Genomic DNA, 21,845 nt, shown 5'->3' with positions numbered 1-21,845 from the left:
TTTCCAGTTTCGTGTATGATGCATTTGTTCCCGGTTAAAACCATGATACGCATTGATCAGGGTAAGGATTATGATACATTTGTTCCCGGTAAGTGTAACAGTTTCCGGTTAGGAGTATGATACATTTGTTACATTTGTTCCTGGTTAGGATTATGATACATTTGTTAAATTTGTTCCCGGTTAGGAGTATGATACATTTGTTACATTTGTTCCCGGTTAGGAGTGTGTATATTTGTTACATTTGTTCCCGGTTAGGAGTATGATACATTTGTTACATTTGTTCCCGGTTAGGAATATGATACATTTGTTACATTTGTTCCCGGTTAGGAGTATGATACATTTGTTCCCGGTTAGGAGAATGATACAGTTGTTCCCGGTTAGTGAAAATATCACTTTGACAAAGGAGCTATTCAAACCTAAATCTGGATCGCTAAATCTGGTTCTCTGTGACATGAACCACCTAAGAATCAGTAGCCAGCAACGGCTAATGTATATTAATTAATTTGTTTTTATATACATGCAGTTGATCTAGCGCTCTCAGTTGACATTATTACACCTGCAAAAAGTATGATTTATTTTTTATTCTTTTATGCCTAATGATACATTTGTTTCCGGTTAGGATTATGATACATTGTCTGCAGTTAGTAAAATGATACATTTGTTCGCGGTTAGGAGTATGATACCTTTATTCCCGGTTTAGATAATGATACATTTGTTCCCAGTTAGGAGTATGATACATTTGTTCCCGGTTACGAGTGTGATACATTTATTCCCGGTAAGGAGAATGATACATTTATTCCAAGTTAGGAGTATGAAACATTTGTTTCCAGTTACGTGTATGATGCATTCTCCGTTCCATTTGCATTGATTTTGGGATGGATATTGCGCAGAAGTTGAGTAGAAAGTGAATAAATGCAGTTATAGTATTGTCAATGTCCGAAACGGGGAAGAACTATAATCCAAAATAAAGTTACGAAAATATGCGCATGTCCACTTTTTGTTAATAATGTATGCCGAGTTTCATTTGAACTGGATTGAAACTGCAGGAGCAGTTGAGTGAACATGAAAGAGGGCAGTCGGTTAAGCATTATATGTCTCCCAGGCCTCCGACACCGGTACAAAGCAATTGATTTCAAATATCTAAATAGAAAGCAACAGGAACACTAACAACATTCAATGCGTAGACGTAATCAGTTCCTTAATTTATTCTTGCTCATTTTTATTTCTACTTCAAACGAAGAGTTAAAAATCATTAAATTGAACAAGTTTTAAAATCCGCTTTACTTCTGGTACAAAGTTAACATCCTTTGACACTAATATGTTGTAGTTTTAGGTAAACGAGTATAAAGGAATTACCTTCAGTTACAGATTAAATCAGTAAGATAACAAATTATGTTTGAATATAAATATTTAGTATCAGCCTACTTCCAGTTGACGAGTATGTTTCCGCTGTTGTGACGACGGTGTCGTTTACTGAAGACTGGAATATAATATATTCTGTTGATGAAACAGACGTATGGATAGAAGTAGTTTCCATTTCTGGGTAACTGGTTGTAATGTTTTCGATAGCAGTAGTTTCCATTTCTGGGTAACTGGTAGTACTGTTTTCGATAGAAGTAGTTTCCATTTCTGGGTAACTGGTTGTAATGTTTTCATAGCTTGTTACGTATTCACTGCTTGAGGTCTGTTCAATTGAAGTTTCAGTAGTTTTCTCAATGGACCCGTCAGTGCTTACTGAAACAAGAACCGTGTGAGATTTTGCAAATATTATCCGCAAACACGAAACGTGAAGCACAAATTGATGACGTCATGATACTCTAATAATTATACGGGGCATTCAATTGAAACGAAGAACGAAGAGTTCAGAATGATAGCAGATTATGTTTGAATTATAATTTATAGAGTTAGCCTAGTTTCAATTGCCGAATAGTATGTTCCTGCTGTTGAGAAGAAGCTGTCGATTACATTATCTGCTGTTTATGAAACAGGCGCATTACAAATAATAATAATAATAATAATCTTGATGGAGGGCCACCCAAGGAATATTTGTATGAAAGTAATTTATAATCTGACTGGCAGTGTTTTTTTCCCAACTTCTAACAATAAACACATAGAAAGAAATGCCTATACGATTTGAAGTTTTGACTAATTAGAATAATTTGAACAACTTTGCTAGAGTTTCCGTCATCACTGTTATTTCTCAGCGAAATAATTTAAAAATCAGAAAAGAGTTTCAGGTAAAAATGTTTTTTTAAGATATTCAATGTTTTTTTTTCCTGCTGACAAGTGTTTTCAAATATCGAAGTATTTATTTAATTTTCGTTAAGGGTCATCATGAAGCAGTTATGTGAAATTATTTCAAATCTGGGCTAGCAGTTTCTGAGGAAAATACTCTTGAAACTTACCGCTGTATATATATAAAGAAAACTGACCACGCTCTCTGCAGCCAATTGTATAAACAATGGTTAAAATATACCACGGTTAAACTATAACCGCGGTATATACCGTGGTAAGGTAACCACTGGTTATTTTCTCTTGTATAAACCAGTTTAACCGCGCGGTAACCTAACCACGTAAAATATCAATTTAACCACGGTAAATTTTCCGATAATGCACTGCGTGCATGACGTAATTTTCGCGGACAAATGTCAGACGACTGTTTGTCAACAAACATGGCCGCCGTTACAGTTATTGTACCAAAACAAAGGGCAAAAATGTTCTCTATACGAGAAATAGATGTTATTACGGAGTTTATGAAAACTCATCTCAGCACCCTGCGAGCAAGTCACACGCAAGGAGGACCAGGGGCGGCACAACGACAGGCCAAGTTGTGGGAAAAAGTGACCGCCGAGATAAATGCTTGTGGTAACGGTCCTCGGACCGTGAAACAAGTAAAAGAAAAGTGGAGGAATATGGTTTGTTTATTGTCTTTTCACCAAGTGATATTTGTAATTTTTGTAGATCTACTGATCTGGATTCAAACCCGAGAACTTGAGTTCTCTAAGAAGCACTCTACCACGTCGCCATTTTATAGAATATACAGTAGCGATAGTAGGGGGTATTTATATAAGTGCTATATTTTACCTCTACTACATGTACATATTTAGTATTATTTACTGAGCTGTAGGGATCAAGAAAGTTACTTCACCTCAGAGGAATTTTAAAATATTTGGCATTACAGTATAGCAAGTGGTCATCACATAGAAATATTTCTTTTACTGATTACATTCTTAGTTTTAACTTTTACAGACAAGTGAAATATTGCTAAAATTCAGGTAAAGATGGCGAAAACAGATGTGTCAGCAGAGAGGACCAGTATGAGGAAGACTGGAGGAGGCCCGCCACGGCCGGAGATGTCACAGACTTCTCAGACTGTGGCGAGCCTGTACGAGAGCTCAGCATCTTTTCATGGTGTGTGTTCAGATGCTGACACACTCATCAATGTTTCTGGTAAGAACGTAAAATTATAATATAAATAGTTAAAGGATATAACTTTCCACATGAATACACAACGATTTGCAATGTACCGAACACCGACGCAATCCTCTTAGAAAATTACAAAACAATGAATAATTTCCATTTTCATATAAAACGACAATTGAAATCATTTCGTCATTGTTGTTGATGCAGGCTGCACAGATGTCGATATAGGACAGCAGGTTGTAGACCATCTAGATCTGCTCAGCTGGGACCAGCAGGACACAGAGACAGAGACCAGCGAGAGTGCGGATACAACTACCAGGAATATATTCTCCGTAGCTGGTGATTTATTAAGTTTAACTCTAATAAATGTTGTCTTTTTTATCCTAAAATCTGTTTCATTTTAGATAAAAATAACAATAAGCAAATTAAACAATAAAAATGTAAATTGACTCACTGTTAATACATTTGTACTATCAAAGTTGTAATTTCTACAAACTTCTTCCAATTCCCCAGTAGCTGTATCCAATCCTAGACGAATCAGTTATAAACAACAAGCTTTTCAAACATCGATGAAATTCAGGCACCAATCGCACCATGCCCTTGAAACAATGTGTGAAATTAAACAATTTCCAAACGCATGGTTCAAAGATAACCTGTATTTTAGCATCCTTTGTGGAATATTTCCAGTCCGCAACATATCTAGTTCCTTATAGATCTACAATATCAGTTTTCAATAAAATTATTCATCTCATCTCATCTAGTCCCGTTTACGAAATGCAAGAAAATTTAAATTCTTTTCTCCGAAACCAATTCGTGACGTAGGGCACGAATGACGTAAGAATGCAATGGCCATAATTGAGCAGCGCCATGATAAAACCAACATAGTGACTTTGCGACCAGCATGGATCCTGACTAGCCTACGCATCCGTGCAGTCTGGTCAGGATCCATACTGTTCGCTTTCAAAGCCTATTGGAATTAGAGAAACTGTTGGTGAACATCATGGAGCCTGATCTGGATCCATGCTGGTCGCAAAGCCACTATGTTGGTTTTCCCATGGTGCTGCTCAATTATGTAAATTTATACGGGGCGCACAAGGGAAACAGTACCCTTTAAACAAACAATCAGTCGATAGAATATATGAATTTTATCTTATGTCACGCTAATAGAAGGAGAATTTTGCAATACTTAATATAATACATTTTAAAATATATATTTAAACAATGGTTGTTTATCATTTTATCAATTTCTAGTACCTATGTTTTTACTTTAAGACACTGTATAAACATAAACATGTCCTGTTCTATGGAAGGCCGGTTGTGCACTGTTGTAAATTGCTTGGTTGTGCGTGTTCTAATCCCATTCTAACACGTTCGAATTACACCTCGAAAGGATACTTATTTAAAGTCTAATTCAGGCGGAATAGCCAAAAGTAGGTCAATTTGCGAAAAGTGTTTTAAAAAGAAAATCTTTAAAAAAAAAGTGTTGGAATTCTTGATACTTAGTAAATGCCAAATGCGTCCATTAACTTCAATGTGAATTATTGAATGAACAAAATATGATATTATCATTTACTGTTTCTTACGCAGCTGCTTTGTGCAACATCAACCAGCCAACAGGGACAGAAGCAGCGAGGCAGGCGGATACTGTGCCAGAGGGGGTCAGTATCCAACCTGACTATCCAGAGGATTCTTGTGTACCATGCGCAAACCGTTCTAGTAAGTTTAATACATTTTACGGTTGTATCATCACTGGTGAAGGAGTTGACGTTTTGTTTTAAATATGTTCTGCATAATTCCGGCTATGTATAGATGGCCGTAGAAAGCGTTAGAGGTAAAAGTACATTGAGCCGTGCCACGAGAAAACCAACATAGTGGTTGGCGACCAGCATGGATCCAGACCAGCCTGCGCATCCGCGCAGTCTGGTCAGGATCCATGCTGTTCGCTAACAGTTTCTTTAATTGCAATAGACTTTGAAAGCGAACAGCATGGATCCTGACCAGACTGCGCGGATGCGCAGGCTGGTCTGGATCCATGCTGGTCGCAAACCCACTATGTTGGTTTTCTCATGGCGCGGCTCATTTATTTTATTCTTTGGTCTGACCTACTGTAATGTTATTTTACAACAATTCACTGTTCAGGCGTCACAATTATTACTTAATTGCGTCAAACGGCATAGCGGCGCGTTGAAAAAGAAACCAACAAAAAGGCAAATATTCGGCGGACGTCGTAAATGATGTACCTAAACGTGCTTGGTAACGTGTTAAAATCGAAGTAATAGATCCTATTTTGTAATTTGCTCTTGAATAAATTGTTTGTCATTCAGATGCGTATTATTATTTTACTCGGGATTCACCATCGTGGCATTATTCCTTCGCATCTAATCTCCAAACAATGATTTTATTCAACGACAAATCACTGGATGAGATACATTATTTCTTAAATTATTATTTGGCTGTGGAAGACCAATATCATAAAACCATACTTACATACATTTAAACCCGATTTCTTCTCTTGTTTAAAAATATACCACCGAGTTTTGCAAATAACAACGCTATAAAAAGTTGAGTTCTCGTACATAAAGCATATAATTTGATTTTTTCTTTTACAGCTGTCACCACACAGAAGCAATCATCGAGCACAAGTTATCAGCAAAAAAAAGCAGTAATCACAAAAGGTTAACACCTAATTGTAAAATAACTTGTATAATTTAGTAACACTGTGGTTGTTTTCTATATTTTGTTCGTTCCTCGTTGCTTCGAAAGTTCTAAAAGGAATGCATTTTTCTTGAATGAAAATAAGCTGTAACATAATGATGTATGTATTTTTAAAACATTGATATTCTGTAATAGTGAAATGTTACTTTCTATAAATTAAATATATTACACTTGCTATACTTTTGCCGAAAACAACAAGAAAAACAACACTAATACAACAATAGTTTACATACACACCATGGTAGCTAACTGATGATTTTCTTATGTTGTAGAACACTGAAGGACCTCCAAACGGTGTACTTTGAAAAACAGATTGATCTAGCCGAGGCACAGATGGAATGCTTCAACAAGATTTCAAAGCTAGCCGATGTTTTAATCGAGAAATTCAAATAACTTTTGAAATTATTATCTCAGTAATTCTTGATAGTTGATACATGTACATTATATGTCATTCCAGACTTCTGAATATATATAAAAGCTGAAATATGAAAATAAATTATGAAACCAAAATAAATTGGTGTTAAAAGTGTCAAGTCTTCACTTTCCATAAAACGTCAATGTATGGTGTGATTTAATCATCGGTTTCTTCTGTTATTACTGATTCTGAAAATAAGCACGAGCCACATGGTCTCGAACTCCTCGCCCATCCATTCGGCCATTAAAGATGTCGGCGGGAGGCTGATCCAGATCACCGGCTTCTTCCACCTCTGGTTCACCCCACTGCAGCCTCAGATTATGGAGGACAGCACACGCCACGATTACACGTGTCACCCTCTGAGGCTTCATGCGTATCTACAATGATAAAATATAACAGTGTAAATATGAACTGCGTATTACCAATTTATGCAGAATATACTAGTATCTAACTTGACCTACTGACCTACTTTTTTTTCTTTTTGAAGCTACAGCAATCAAATTTTAATCATGTTTTTTGACAGTTTTGCATTTAAATTTCAACTTCGACCTTGGCTAACCTACTTGACGTACTGACCTTCTTTACTTGCTTTTTTTGGAAATTACAACATTGAAATTTCAATTATGAATTCAGTTTTACATGCATATTTGGACTTTGACCTTGAGTGACCTTGACCTTTTGGCATCCTTTCCTGTTTTTGAAAGTACAGCATTGAAATTGGAACCATATTATACTGATTTCAATGCATATTTCAACACTGACATTGACTTACCTAGACTTTAACATTTGACATTTTTCAAGTTTTTCAAACTTGCAGTGCTCAGCGAAGTTTGAACCATATGCATAACTATGAATGGAGAATTGAATTTTTCAGCTAGACATATCAATACTTCATAGCGATTGAACTTCTTCCATATAACAATGATATTGTTTTCTAGTGATTGCACTTTTTTTTTTGGATAGACATAAAAACTGTAGTTTATACTCATTGTCCTTATATATCGGAAACTAACTTACTTCCCCATGTAAAACATGGAATGTCCTCTTCCATACACCAAATGTCCTTTCAACCAAATTCCGTGTGGAGATGTGCGCCCGGTTGTACCTCTCCTCTGTTTCATTCCCTAAAAAGTTATTTATTAATTGCATCAATTATAAATTTGATATTAATTTGTCGCAAGTATCAATCATTTCAGTTGATTAAAGTGCAATACCATTAAAACAAAAGTACTTGTACAGTGAAAACTCCCAATATTGTAACATAATTGTTCAATACACAGAATAAGCCAAATACATACCAGGCTGCAAGAAAGGTGTTAGCAGAAATGGCCGACAGGGGTAGCCACTATCCCCCAACAAATATCCGCGCTCTGGATCTGAAATTATAATGTGATAAAGTAAAATACCAGTAATGTAACAGTATTGAAAAGTAAAACTGTGGTAGATTTGATTTTAGCATTAAACGGCATATTCATATTCCTTTTTATATTAACTGCATATTAAAATTAAATGCAACATATTGACTGTACTGTTAACTATTTCAACTAACCTTTAAGAATGACCACTTTGATACTACAATCAATGGAACATACCTTGGTGATGAGCTTCAAGGTACCGGCCTACATTAGAAACTCGTAAGATGTGGCTGTCATGGCAGCTTCCAGGCCAACAGGCATTGATGCTTGTGAACATCCCTGTGTATATAATGTGTATGTGTGACATTCACTTAAACAAATAACAATTGGCATAATGAGCAGTATCAATTTGCAAATTGTATTAAGCAAACGGTGTTTCGCATACACTGTAGTTTTAAACACATGTTATAGCCCGAATTAATGACATATCAGCAAAGGGGTCTAGCCACAAGCTCTAACAACTTAAGACCAATTCTCTGTAATATTTATTAAATGACATTTTTTTTTGATAAAATAAAAAAAAAACACTTCTACTTATAAGGTATAAATACTTTCAGTGGTAAAATGAACGTTTCTGTTATCAATTTACATTAACTTAAGCATGTAACAAACTTAATTTTTGGGATTTGAAATACAAATATCCCAGCCATTTTCATCCAGCATATTGTTTTTAGTGAATATTTTAAAAATTGATATTTTAACAATCAAATTAAGTAAATTAGATGATCTACATTACAGTTTAGTTATTATTTTGCTAGATACAAATTTAGATGTATATAATTCTTTCAAACTATCAAGACAATGACCAGACTTTTCAAGGATAGCTTTAGTTAATGTAGATTTAAGACTTGGCTTAGTTTATTTAGAAAAAAAACCCCTGATCATGCACATTCCAGTGCCAGTAAATACTCAGTAAATACAAACTGAAGTTGCAGACATATTTCCCAATTCTTTCTGAAATTAATCAAAATACACAAATAAATCTACTTTATTTTTTTTTAAATAAATACATGCAGGTAAAATAGAATGTTATATACATTGTATATCTTAGAATGAATGCTGTTTTACAGATGACAGTATTATTGTTACATGAATGAGGTCTTAAATTTTTATTTTTGAAAAATGAATTTCCTCAGAAAATATGATTTTATGATACAGTCTTGAGTGAAAAAGAGTTGTAATGTTATAACAGTCTCACAAAATCAAGTATACTAATTCAACCATTATTTTGCTATATTTTCTAAGTATTTTTTAAAGATTGAAAAAACCCAACCACAATAAGTTTATCTTTGGTAGAAAATAACCAATTAGATCTGTTTGTGATTGTGGGTAATAAGACTTCATGTATAATTATGCTGTAAACTGGTAACCAAATCTAATGGGAACTGCAAAACATGTTCTTTTTTTACAAATATTTAAAGACTGTCATGTGTCTTTTTCTTTTAAATATGTTAAAATGCATCTTTTTCAAAATACATTAATTTTTATTAAATTTAGATATAACAATTTTAATGTTATACATGCAAGATTAATCAAGCAATAATAGAATTTTTTAAATTTAATTCAAGGTCAAGAATTGAGTTATTTTTCCATTAAAGGGTCTTTGGTTAAAACATTATGAAAATTTTTAAGAAATGACTTTCTCAATTTTTTCCATAAATCTGAAAAAGAAACATTCATGCAAAAAACATAATTCTATTTTCAGGGAGGGTGTCCAGTGCTAGTACTTCTATTCACTGTCAAAGACACCAATCACTCTTTTGGTCTGTGGCAATCAAAAATAAAGGCAGATCTTCACTGTTCAGATGTCCATAACTTATTATAAAAACACTGATTGATGATTCCCCACTTTCAGCCTCTCTATTTGGAAAACAACAACAAAAACACCATTTCTAAACATTTTGCCTTCACGGTGACACACTGCATCTCTACCTTAGAGATAAAATGTCATCTTGTCAACACTTTAACTACCTGGATCAAGCAGTTAAGTCACAGACTGCAGTTAATTTTAGCAGTCCTTCTTATTTTCATTTGATACACATCCAAGCTTCACATGCCTATTTAGCATAAAATCTCTGACTGTCATTTTGTTAATTTACAAAAAATTTACAAAATCCATGTATGCATCTTCGTTTCTATGGTAACCGGGACATATATTGAACAGGAGTTTCTGAATTTTGCATCCTCCTCAGGAAAAATCGGTATAAAGGAAATCTGTGAATATGGGTTTCCAACTTTTTTTTTCTTACAGAGAATTTGTCTTTGCTCTGCCCTGCATGTATACTGTAAAAATACCACACCGGCCTTTCATACAGTTACTTTAGCAAGGTACTTGTATGATGTCATCAATACACTTGTGTGTACACATATTATGTTTACCAATTTCAAGGTTAATAAACAGTGTAAAGGCGAGACATTGTATTAACTATCTCTTGAGAATCTGTAAATTTAAGTATACATATGGAATTAGGAATTACCTGTGTTTAAAGTGACAGTAGGTCTGTAAAATGAAATGCTGCATGAAATGCCTGCGAAGCTTCTGTAGATGTACTGCTGAATATGGATTATCAAGTTAACAAGTAAGATGTTTGCTTCTATATTTCACATATCGATGTAAATGTAGAGCTAGTGCACAAGGGTGCAATACCATACTTAAATTACAAACAAAGGAAACATACCTTTGTGATCGCAGGTCGCCTGGACATTTATACTGTGTTGGTGTTTTCTGTTAACAAATGCAGCCTCATCTGGATAACCAGGCGAAATTATTTTAACATGGGTCCCGTCAATACAACCAATTACAGATGGGAACCCACGAATGGCGTAAAATCCACTCATGATCCGTCTTCGGTCGTGGTCCGTCACAGGAAACTTGATAAATTGGTCTTTCAGTCCAATAGTACGTCGGTAACGTCTCTCACGACCCGGGAGACGGTAGAAACGTCTACGCCAAAGGTGTCGCCGATAACCTGCATGAAATTACCTGTAGCAAGAAATCTCAATGTTATCAAAATTTGTTGCCGTGGTGTCAGGGCTTGGTTACGTCGCGTCCGTCGCTCCAAAGTTGGTCCAACAAGTTCAACAAGTCTGTCTATGTTGTCAGCTGAAAACCTGTACCTTTGGCGTAATTCTTCATCCGTCAAGTCCGTCAATTGTCTGTCAATACGTCGAAACTGTCGAGGTCGTCTATGTCTTACAAAATGAATGGCGGCCATGTTTGAGTGGTTACTTTGTGGTTACCAAGCTCCTGTAGGTAGGTTAAAACTAACCGTGGTTATATCGCGGTTACCACGTATGACGTTATCTATACAATCGCTTACCACGATGTAACCATGTTGGTTACTGGCACTTAGTGGTTACCGCGCGGTTAAAAGTTTTATACAATTGGCTGCAGGTGGACAGTATCGGAATGATTTTAGTTATCTTGGCGAACGGTCATACAGGGAACTTTTGTAATAAATCATTTCACTACATAAATATCGTCTTCTTTACTGTTTTAGCTATGTCAGCCCTTACGAGAGATCGAGCGAAACCGTTTGAAACACCATTAGAATACATTCATGCAAATATTCATAACGTTCCATCACACTGTTTCAGATACATCAAACTATTCCGAATTTTCATTTTTTGTAGTAATCTTTACCTTGCAAAGTCGACATATCTCCTAAATTACAGGAGATTAGAGCAGGATTGCAGTGTATATATCATTTTTATTGGTAGAGGTAACATGATAAACACCAAATGTAAAATTTAAAGAGAAAATTCATTTGAAAAATCCAAAATGGCGGTCAAAATGGCCGTCAAAACAGAAAATCCCTATATATCCCAAAAACGTTTAAAGAAAATATTATAAAACTGGGCATGCGTTTTAAAAATAAGATTATTTATCACATGTTTGACGTCGAGGGAGTGAAATAAAGCCATTAAACAAATTTGATATTAAACTAGTGTAATAAAAGTTTGACGTTGAGGTCGTTTATTTATAAGAGACGTTGGTCGAATTTACTTCGTCTATAATAGGTAAAGAAAGAAGAAATTTTGTTGTTATTACATTTGTGTCTTTTCACATTGAATTTATTAAAGCCTCGCATTTTATTATTTTATTCAACTCGTTTAATAAATTCAATATTAAAAAGCTTTTACAGTATACGTATAAGGAAAAAGACTGCTCCATCTGGTGGGTTTTCTTTATGAATCAAAATAATTACGAGTGTCCTGCAAAAAGTTCTGTCACTAATGAGCTTCTGTAGTTTTATCCCATGTATTTTTTAAAACGCTTCATTGCACTTGAATGGTGTGTCCAATAGCTAACGATATCCTTTTATTTCGTGCAAATCGCTTTTCAAATGACCGAGTTATTTCAAATTGAAATACATGCTGTCATATACAATGTAAAATGGACAAAAAGACTTAAATTCGTAGCTATATTAAATGCCTAATTACGCTTGATATATTCAAAGCTGATATTTGATGAATTATGTGGTATATATGGACCATGGACCTCAGGTCATTTCAATGCGCCCATGTTTTAGTTGGGTTAAAGCTTTTAAAGCTGGGCAATTATCTGTCGAAGATGATACCCGTTCCAGTAGGCCAAAAGCCTACAGGTATGTTATGATATTTTATTCTTAACATTACATATGATAAATTATATATTTTTACCATACACTAAAGGCTAATTAAAAGATCGTAATGGAAAGCTTTCAAAGAACTGATGCAAAAGAACAAAAACCTTGATGACTTTTAAACTTACAAATGGACTGGCCAAGACAAGTTGATTTGTATGCTGTTATATAACTTGCAATAGCAATACCTTCCGAGAAATGCTGACGCCATGCATAAAGCAAGTTAGAAATAGCTAAGTAAGTTTCGTTAGCACACAGACGTGTTTTTGATAATTTATTACAAAAATTGATCTGCTGATCTGTCATACTTTGGCTGACTCCAAAAACTCTTTTTTTAAAAACGTCCAAAGCTCTCTCGAGTAGTAGAACTCTTTATACGAAGAAGTTACCGCTGGCTGGCATTCTTACACAGGCGCTCATGCTAGTTTAGAGAACATCGTAACTTTGCTTCTGCTGCCTCCGAACAAAAGACGTGTTATACGACTCTGAAAAGCCCGCTGCTACTTTCTTTTCCTTTTAAACAATAAAAAGTGACAGTTTATTTGTTTTTAAGGGTACTTGTCAACAAAGACAACTGTTTTTACTTTCCATGGGTGATATCAGCGAAAGTTTCACAGTACTTCAATTTGAATCTCATTTATGAATTCATTAATCCCTAATTAAATATTTTTGTCAAAATTAGAAGACGAAATAGATTGTATTAGTAAGGACAAAGGTACACCGGGAATAAGATCGCCAAAAAGCCGAAATGAGAGGAATGATTAACATTATTCCCATTTGTTAGACCAAAGTCTGTTGTAAAACCGCAGAAAGAGTTTCTATAAAAGCTTATTAACGTACAACTCGATCCCTTGCTTTTGTAACATTATATTGTTTTACATGCTAGTTGTTGAATAAAAATTGTTTTAAACCAACCGGCTCTGGATAGTGTCATGAATACTAACCAAAGAGAAGTAATATACGCTTTAACTTATTAGTGCATATTTACCTTGTGACTACCTGTTAGAAAAAGACAATTTTCCATTTCCTAGGATGGACTTTACAGAGACGTTGACTGTATTTCAAACAGAACTCATTAACTAATTCATACATGCGATCATTCTATAGATTAATATTTAAAAAAGGCCAAGGAACAAATGGAAAATACTGTATTCTGAAAGGAGAAAACTTATTAACTTTAGTATTATTCATTAAACCCATGCCTCTTTTGAAAGCATAGACACTCTGAATTAATTGACGTCATTCTCGTTATTGTCGTTTTTCAGGTTTGCCAACAACTACTTCAACAGACAAGGGAAGTTACGGGTAACAGAGTTAAGACAACATTACATCATTCTAAATTTTGACAAAAAACTATATATCCAATCCCCATATTTCTGTATATGTTTAAGGTTTATATAAACTATTTAGTTATTTCCCCTCGAAAGAATTTTCATTTTTGAAATTAAATCTTTCATAGACCTTTGTTCGTCATACTTTTTTCCCACAATAGTTCCGAACAAGTGCTAGTAGTTACCTTGTAGAAAAATTGTTGTGATTTGCCTACTCCAGTATAGCGAAATGGTTCAGAAAAAATATGTAAAGCTTTTAAACTCAGAATTAGTCTGAACAAGAAAAACTGGTCTCATGAATTGATTGATATGATATTATATATTATCAAATTTAGGTAGAGGTTGGACATAAAATTCAAAACGATAATAGGAATATCATAAAGTGACCTCTGTTTGTCTAGGGTGTGTATCGAAATCACAAAAACAGATTTTGTTCCCTGTGACGTCATACGTTGTAAATATAAGATTTTCAAAATGTTTAGTTCTTTCAAAAATGTATTTCAAAATAAAAAACTTTCACTTTTACAATATATTTGGCCTACAGAAACGCTTTATTTAGAACATCTGCATTATGATTTTTAAGCGTTTGGCTTTTTTACAGTGAGTTTTGAAGTAGGTGCAAACTACGCATTGCTAAACGGAAACAATTATTTACCAACAATTGTGATTGGAGTGGAACAATACTTAGGAATTGATGAACAGTATATAACAACACCTACTCAAGCTTATGAAACTGACGAAGGTTTGACTTGCTCTTTTGTTTGTTTACTACCCATTTTATTGCAGTATAAGTAAAGTAATATGCAAGTTGTGTGAGTTTATGTGCAGTTTGACAAAAATAAATTGTAATCCTTGCAATTTTAAAATTTTAAAAATTTTATACGAGATATATTTCGAGTTTCCCACTTACCACATGTCTGAATGCTGTAAAGTAATAGCACTGAACTATAACGGAGTTAAAAAATGCATATTGGAAGTAGCGCGTCCGAATTAAACAGTATATATTTTAAAAGTAAGCATCATCTGTGAAAACATTGTCAATAAGGTGTAAATATAGCCATCTATATACAAATAAACCCCTATCCGAAGGTTGGGTTTTCATTAAAAGAGACACAACCAAATTTCACTTCATGTGCAATTATTATCGTTTTTTAAAGGTTTGCAAAATCCGTTATATCTGATTTACCGATTGTACATTTAACAGTGCATCGAAAATAAATAAATAAAATTTCAGGTTTGTTGGGATCAGTTTTGGTTTAGCTGAAAACACCCCAAATATAGGAGTCATAACAAACAACATCGGTACTTTCAGCATAGCGGTAGGATTGGATACAATTTCAGTTGTTCCAGGGTCGATTCTAATCGTATATCCAACAGGTAATAGTATTTCTTTATTTGAAATTTAAGCATGCACGCAAACACGCTTGCACATATTACGTATATATTGATTTGAAGAATCATTTGTTTGCCTTGCGTAGGATTCTCGTGAATGTGAAGTGCGTGTTGTGTTCTTGATGTTACTATTTGATATTTCTTTATATATTTCAGCAACTACTTCGACTACTGATGCAGTTACAGGTAACACAGCTTACCAATTACATCATTATGATATTGACAGACATTTTAAATATCATGATAACATGAACATGTGCTCAAATGTGGCTGTTCTGACAGCATTTCGTGTGTCTATGGTCACTGTCACCTGTCGTTAGCTAAATGATTATTTGAAGCAATGTATTTCTTATGTTATTGTCTCAAAGCTCGTCCAATGGTCATATAAATTCAAAGTCATTTCAACAAGTTCTATAGGAAATACTGCTTTTATTTTTCTTAGTTGCATTCTATGCCTTCTAATGGATCTTCTAATATATAGTTAATTAACTATCACAACAACAATTCCGCTTGAGCTGGCCCTAGTGGGAACGAGTGGCGTTGCATGGTTTATTTGCCTGTCATGTTATATGTTTGAATAACCATTAGATTGAAAGTATTTTACCACTACTCGAGAAGCTATAATGTCTTCTATTTACCCTCCAGACTTTACTGCCTTGTGTTCTGTATTTCATTTGTAGCACAAATATTTACGATAAAATATGCAACTATGAATATGCACTGTGAAAGGCAGAATGGCAGGTTTGAATGTAAATGAATCAGATCAGAGAGAAAGCGATCTGTTCAGATGCTTATTAATGTTAATTGTTACTAGCAAATTATCATAGTTGAATAAAAAATGGTGTTTCTTATTCTATGCAAAATCGCTCAGACTGAGTTCATTTAGATCTAAGTTATGTACTATCGATCAATATCAGCGAGCCGTGAAACAAAATTTCAGTAAGACGCAAGTGGACATTTAAATGCTTATTCAGTCTAAGGTTGAACACGACACTTTGCGAACTTTCGAGTAGTGTCTTGAAATTTTGCGTGTGTAAAGTTGACCATATTTCAAACAAGATGCAGTTTATTGTATACTAATAGAGCCAACCAGTTTTTGTACACGAGACGTCAAAGTTGACCCCCAAAGTCCGTTTTTGCAACTGACGTTGCCGCGTATCCTTGGCAACTCTTACGGGTACTGCAGCGGCACCAGCCGATAAATTTTCTTAAATTGTACACTATTCGACGAGAATTATTTGTTCCTTTATGGTGTTGTAAAAATCATTGTTTTACACCAACAAATATTTTAAAAAGGGAAAAAAAATCGCCTTTTTTTGGAAAAAAAGAGTTCAGTTCCAGCATTTTTCGTTTTTAAAATCAGCATATTAAAAAACCCCCTAAATTTAAAATTTTTGTTTTTTTTAATTGGGTTTAAAATGTGTAACGATCCAAATGAAAATAAAACGGGGGTGGGGGGGGGGGGGGAAGGGTGACCGATAGTTTTTTCTGTACATGTTTTTTATTTCCCCCCCCCCATGCTAAATTTGTACCATAATTCGACGTCTGCGATACATTCGATACACAAAATTTTTGCCTTGTTTTTTAGCTTTACCACGCACTTTTTAGTGTTTTCCCCGGTTCTTAAAGACCTTTTACAAAAAAAACAAACATTTTTTTCCATGGCAAGACTTTTTAATATAAAAATAATGAAAGCGTATTAATAAGTAAAATCTTAGTAATTTAAATATTTATATTTAGAACTGCCATTGTGCAAAAAAAAACCAAACAAACCCCAAAACGTTTGGGATTTTTAAATGCTCAAGGACACAATTTGCTATAAATTAAGGGAATGCGCCCAATTTCGAAATTATTGGGGTTCCCTTCGACATTTTTTTTAAAATTTTAAAACCCGATATTTCCCATATAATGGGATTTTTCATTTTTGATATTTTTGTAATTTTTTTTTCTCCGCAACCTAGACGTCCATTTTTGATAACCATGATTTTACGTCCCCGGACTGTTTTGTAAAATCGTTTTTGTTTATCAACAATACTGCATTTAAAATGGAATAATAGGGGGGTCACTTAACCTAGACTCGAAATTTTACGTTAAAGTTACGTTTTGAGCGCAAATAGGCGTTGGTTTTGAAAAAAAAAATACTTTAATCTTTTTCATTAAAACCCCCAAAAAATATAATTTTATAAAAGTTATATGATGACAAAATTTTTTTTAAACGCAATGAGTATTTGTTTCGTAAATCTTCATTTGAAAAAACTTACTTTTTTTAAAAATATTTAAAAATCTGTTTCCGGGCAAAATTTTACGCTGAAAATTACATTTCTCAAAACCCCACCCCCTAAAATACGTTTTTTTAAAAAAGGGTTCTTGTAATTAAAGTAAATCCACAATCGTAAATTATAATCGATTGCAATTCACGTTCGAAAAACACTCCTAAACTCAAACACACATTTAAAAATTCACACCTTGACCTGAATCAACCCACGTGACCTATGTTTCTCATACGTCACTTTAATCATGTTTTCTCCACGCACGTCTAAGTCTATTTGTTTTTCTAAGTACATCGCCCCCAAATTTATTCTTTGGATAAAAAAATTTTATAAAGAAAGGTTAACAGGTCATCTGGCTTCACGTCATAAGTGAATTAGTCAATTACGTCGCGTCCCTGGTTAAAGTTTAATTGAAGAATGTTAATATGGTCATCTGGGCATTCGCCCCCCACCCCCCCCCCCCCGCCTCTCGCCCCCGCTCCACGCGCACCCCCTGCCCCTCCTATCCTTTGTTGTATGACCGTCAACTCTTCTTTCTGTTTTTATAGTCACTGTTTATAATGTTATAATGAAATAGAAATAATGTGTGCTTGCTTACTTTCTTAGAAACACCATGTCTTGTGACATTTTGTAATAATTTACTTATGTCTGTATACTCACATGTTGCATATGTAACTTGAGTTAAACAAGTCATGTTCTGTTCTGTTCGTATGTCTTGTGATCAATTTTTATCTTATTTTAAGAAGAATTTAGTCAAAAGAGTCCTTTACAACTTTGCAAGGATTTCTTGAATTACCTCTTAAGTTCATGATTATAAATGATTGATAAACAAGACATTGTAAACATTTACAAAAATAATAAGAAAAATTAAAAGCCTTAATATCGTTATGTCATCATGTTGGAATAAACATCATAAATTTATTTAACTTTATTATAAATTTTACGTTTTGGAAATATTTCGATTTTTCGAGCGTAATTAGACAAATAAAGTGCAGCCACGGGGAAACAGAATTTATATTCATTGTATGGAGGCTGTTGCTCTGAAAAGGTTATTTTATTAACAACGCTAGATAGAAACACCATCCTTTACAAAGAGGTTTTAGCTTTCGAGAGATGTGTTTTAAGAAAGGTTATCCTTGTATTCATAGACACATATAATAGAAACATATTCCATATATAATATTTTTCCTAATATTAGAGACCTATAAAACATAACAAGTACGTGTAAATACTCTGCTAAAAATGATAAATATTCCACAAAATAAAAAAGAAAGAAAACTGTTTGTTTGTTTTAGCTTTAGCGCTCTTTTCTGTTACGATAGGCGGTTAACCTAACCAGTGTTCCTCAACAAGTAACTTTAAACTTCACCACATAAAACTGGAGGTGGAGGACGAATGATTTCGGACAGATATCTTCTACCAAACTGTCACGCCCTACCCGGGGATTGAAAAAGCGATCATTCATAGAACTGAGCTAAGCGGATGGGGTAAAAGAAAGAAACACAGTAAACAGTGGTTGTGATGGAAACTCGCTGTAACTCATCAGCGGTTAAACATGTATTCTATGTTGTAATTATCTGTATGAGCGACTCAAGAATCGTAACTTTGTACGTAGGACCGACGGCTCAAACTTGCTAGTCCTGGTTTCGTATTTACGAGATACTAGGATTTGTTCGAGTATATGTATAATAATATTATGTGTAAGATTTTATTTCTTATTTGTTTTATTTTAATAAGCGTCTCAGATGTCAACATTCAGAATGTAACAATTTTCAAACAATTTAGCAGTTCACTCATCAGAATTTTATAAAGCTACGCTTATGCGTTAATGTAACTTTAGGATAGTTTACAAAACGAAACCTCTTATTGAGGCGTGCCATGGGAAAACCAACATAGTGCATTTGCGACCAGCATGGATCCAGACCAGCCTGTGCATCCGCGCAGTCTGGTCAAGATCCATGCTGTTCGCAAAGGATTTCTTTAATTACAATAGGTTTTGAAAGCGAACAGCAAGGATCCTGACCAGACTGCGCGGATGCGCAGGCTGGTCTGGATCCATGCTGGTCGCAAACGCACTATGTTGGTTTTCTCATGGCGCGGCTCATATCATGATTGTCCTGGAACTCATATCTCAAATAGTGCCCTTTGCTATAAAATTTCAAAATACTCTTACTAGTAAAACCAAATCCCGCCGTGAAAATAAATGAACATTTGCGTGGAGCGGATAATTAACCGGAAGAGACCATGGAAACTAATCTTATTGTCGTATGTTACTAGGCTGGAGAAGTAAGAAACGAAATAGACTCAAATAGAAAAAATGTATGACATTGGGATGTGCGGGCGTGCGTGCGTGTGTGCTTATTGAGGAATAGGGATAATATCAGGAAAAAAACGAAACTATTAAGCTTTAATCTTGTGGAGGGCAAACTAAAAAATATATGAAACTGCTGTATAATACTGATCTTTGATATTTTACAATAATTATGCTTTAACTTTTTGTTTCAAATGTGAAATCTCCGAACTATCTACACAATTGCATATGTATGAATTCTTCATTTCAGCATTGGATTACAACGGAAAACTTGTTAATTGGTACTTTGAATAAAGATGAAAAAATAATCATTATTATTTATATAGAAAATATATTGAAAGCGATTTTAAAAATGGCTGAATTATGATGTCTCGAACGTATCTGCAGACATCGAATTATGGAACAAAATTTACGCATGGGGTGGGGGAAATAAAATCACATGTACAGAAAAAACTAAGTCGGTCACCCCCCAGTTTTATTTGTCATTTGACTCGGTATGCATTTTAAACATTGTTTATTGAAAAAAATCAAAAATTTAATTCAGGAGCTTTTTCATATGTTTATTTAAAGTCGAAAAATGCTGCGAAACTGAACGTCAATTTTAAGTCAAAAACGGCGATTTTCTTTCTATTTTTCAAATATTTGTCGGTGTAAAACAATGATTTTTACATCACCATAAAGGAAAAAAAATTCTCGTCGAATAGTGTATAATTTAAGAAAATGTGTTGGCTGGTGCCGTTGCAGTACCCGTAAGAGTTGCCAAGGATACGCGGCAACGTCAGTTTCAAAAACGAGATTTGGTGGTCAACTTTGACGTCTCGTGTACAAAAACTGCTTGGCTCTATTAGTATAAAATAAACTGCATCTTGTTTGAAATATGGTCAACTTTACACATGCAAAACTTCAAGACGCTACCCGAAAGTTCGCAAAGTGTCGTGTTCTACCTTAACATTCAGAAAAAGTACCATTACTTTAAGAAATATGTTTTTTTGAGAAATATCAGCAAAAAATTGAATATGTAAAACGTAATTAACATGTACAGGTAAGTTTAGATGTAATTATTTAAGGATAATCGACTATAATGCCCCGAACATCCATTTGACTATCAGTCCAAGCACCCTGTTCCTTTACAGGATTTGTCTATGTGTTTGGTTTCAATAGTGTATTTTTTTGGATTTGACAACAGGTGCCTTTCTGTGTTTAGTATTTCCATTGATTATCACATCCATTTGAAGTAAATGATAATGTGTTTACAGGTGTAACAAGTACTAGTGAGACTCTCGGACCAACTACAGGTATGTTATGATATTTTATTCGTTACACATTACATATGACTAAATATATATAGTTAATACCATACACTACAGAGGCTAATTAAAAGATCGTACATGGAAAGCTTTCAAAGAACTGATGCAAAAGAACGAAACTCTTTGGACTTTTAAACTTACAAATGGACTGGCCAAGACAAAGTTGATTTGTATGCTGTTATATAACTTGCAATAGCAAATACCTTCCGAGAAATTCTGACGCCATGCATAAAGCAAGTTAGAAATAGCTAAGTAAGTGTTCGTTAGCACACAAACGTGTTTTGATAATTTATTACAAAAATTGATCTGCTGATCTGTCATACTTTGGCTGACTCCGAAACTCTTCTTTCAACATCCAAAGCTCTCTCGAGTAGTAGAACTCTTTATACGAAGAAGTTACCGCTTGGCTGGCATTCTACACAGGCGCTCATGCTAGTTAGAGAACATTGTAACTTTGCTTCTGACTGCCTCCGAACAAAAGACGTGTTATACGACTCTGTAAAGCCCGCTGCTACTTTCTTTTCCTGTTTAACAATAAAAAGTGACAATTTATTTTGTTTTTAGAGGGTACTTGTCAACAAAGACAACTGTTTTTACTTTCCATGTGTGATATCTAGCGAAAGTTTCATAGTACTTCAAGT

At 34.4% G+C, this 21,845-nt stretch overlaps 1 protein-coding gene, 1 long non-coding RNA gene and 1 pseudogene across 3 annotated transcripts; 2 read left to right on the top strand and 1 right to left on the bottom strand.

Annotated features, from left to right (window-relative positions):
- The first annotated feature begins 2,442 nt into the window (after positions 1–2,442).
- On the top strand, positions 2,443–6,667 carry LOC123547200 (uncharacterized). Of its 2 annotated transcripts, XM_053545455.1 has the most exons (6): positions 2,443–2,915; positions 3,276–3,450; positions 3,631–3,762; positions 5,011–5,139; positions 6,033–6,098; positions 6,411–6,667. In XM_053545455.1, exons 1-6 carry the CDS (start codon positions 2,646–2,648, stop codon positions 6,416–6,418), a joined length of 780 nt encoding a protein of 259 aa, XP_053401430.1. In that variant the 5' UTR covers positions 2,443–2,645; the 3' UTR covers positions 6,419–6,667. The 2 variants fall into 2 exon arrangements, with proteins under 2 accessions (XP_053401430.1, XP_053401431.1); XM_053545456.1 differs by lacking the exon at positions 6,033–6,098.
- LOC123547199 (putative nuclease HARBI1) lies at positions 6,491–11,349 on the bottom strand (annotated as a pseudogene).
- A 3,821-nt stretch (positions 11,350–15,170) lies between these two features.
- LOC128558147 (uncharacterized) lies at positions 15,171–21,197 on the top strand. The gene is made up of 3 exons (XR_008371545.1): positions 15,171–15,301; positions 15,473–15,502; positions 21,154–21,197. It is a non-coding gene; the product is annotated as an uncharacterized LOC128558147 (long non-coding RNA).
- Positions 21,198–21,845: the final 648 nt, after the last annotated feature.

The sequence above is a fragment of the Mercenaria mercenaria genome, chromosome 6 (assembly GCF_021730395.1).
Source record: "Mercenaria mercenaria strain notata chromosome 6, MADL_Memer_1, whole genome shotgun sequence".
NCBI lineage: Eukaryota > Metazoa > Mollusca > Bivalvia > Venerida > Veneridae > Mercenaria > Mercenaria mercenaria.
The sequence above is the reverse complement of the archived record's forward strand: the minus strand, read 5'-3'. Positions and strand labels throughout refer to the sequence as shown.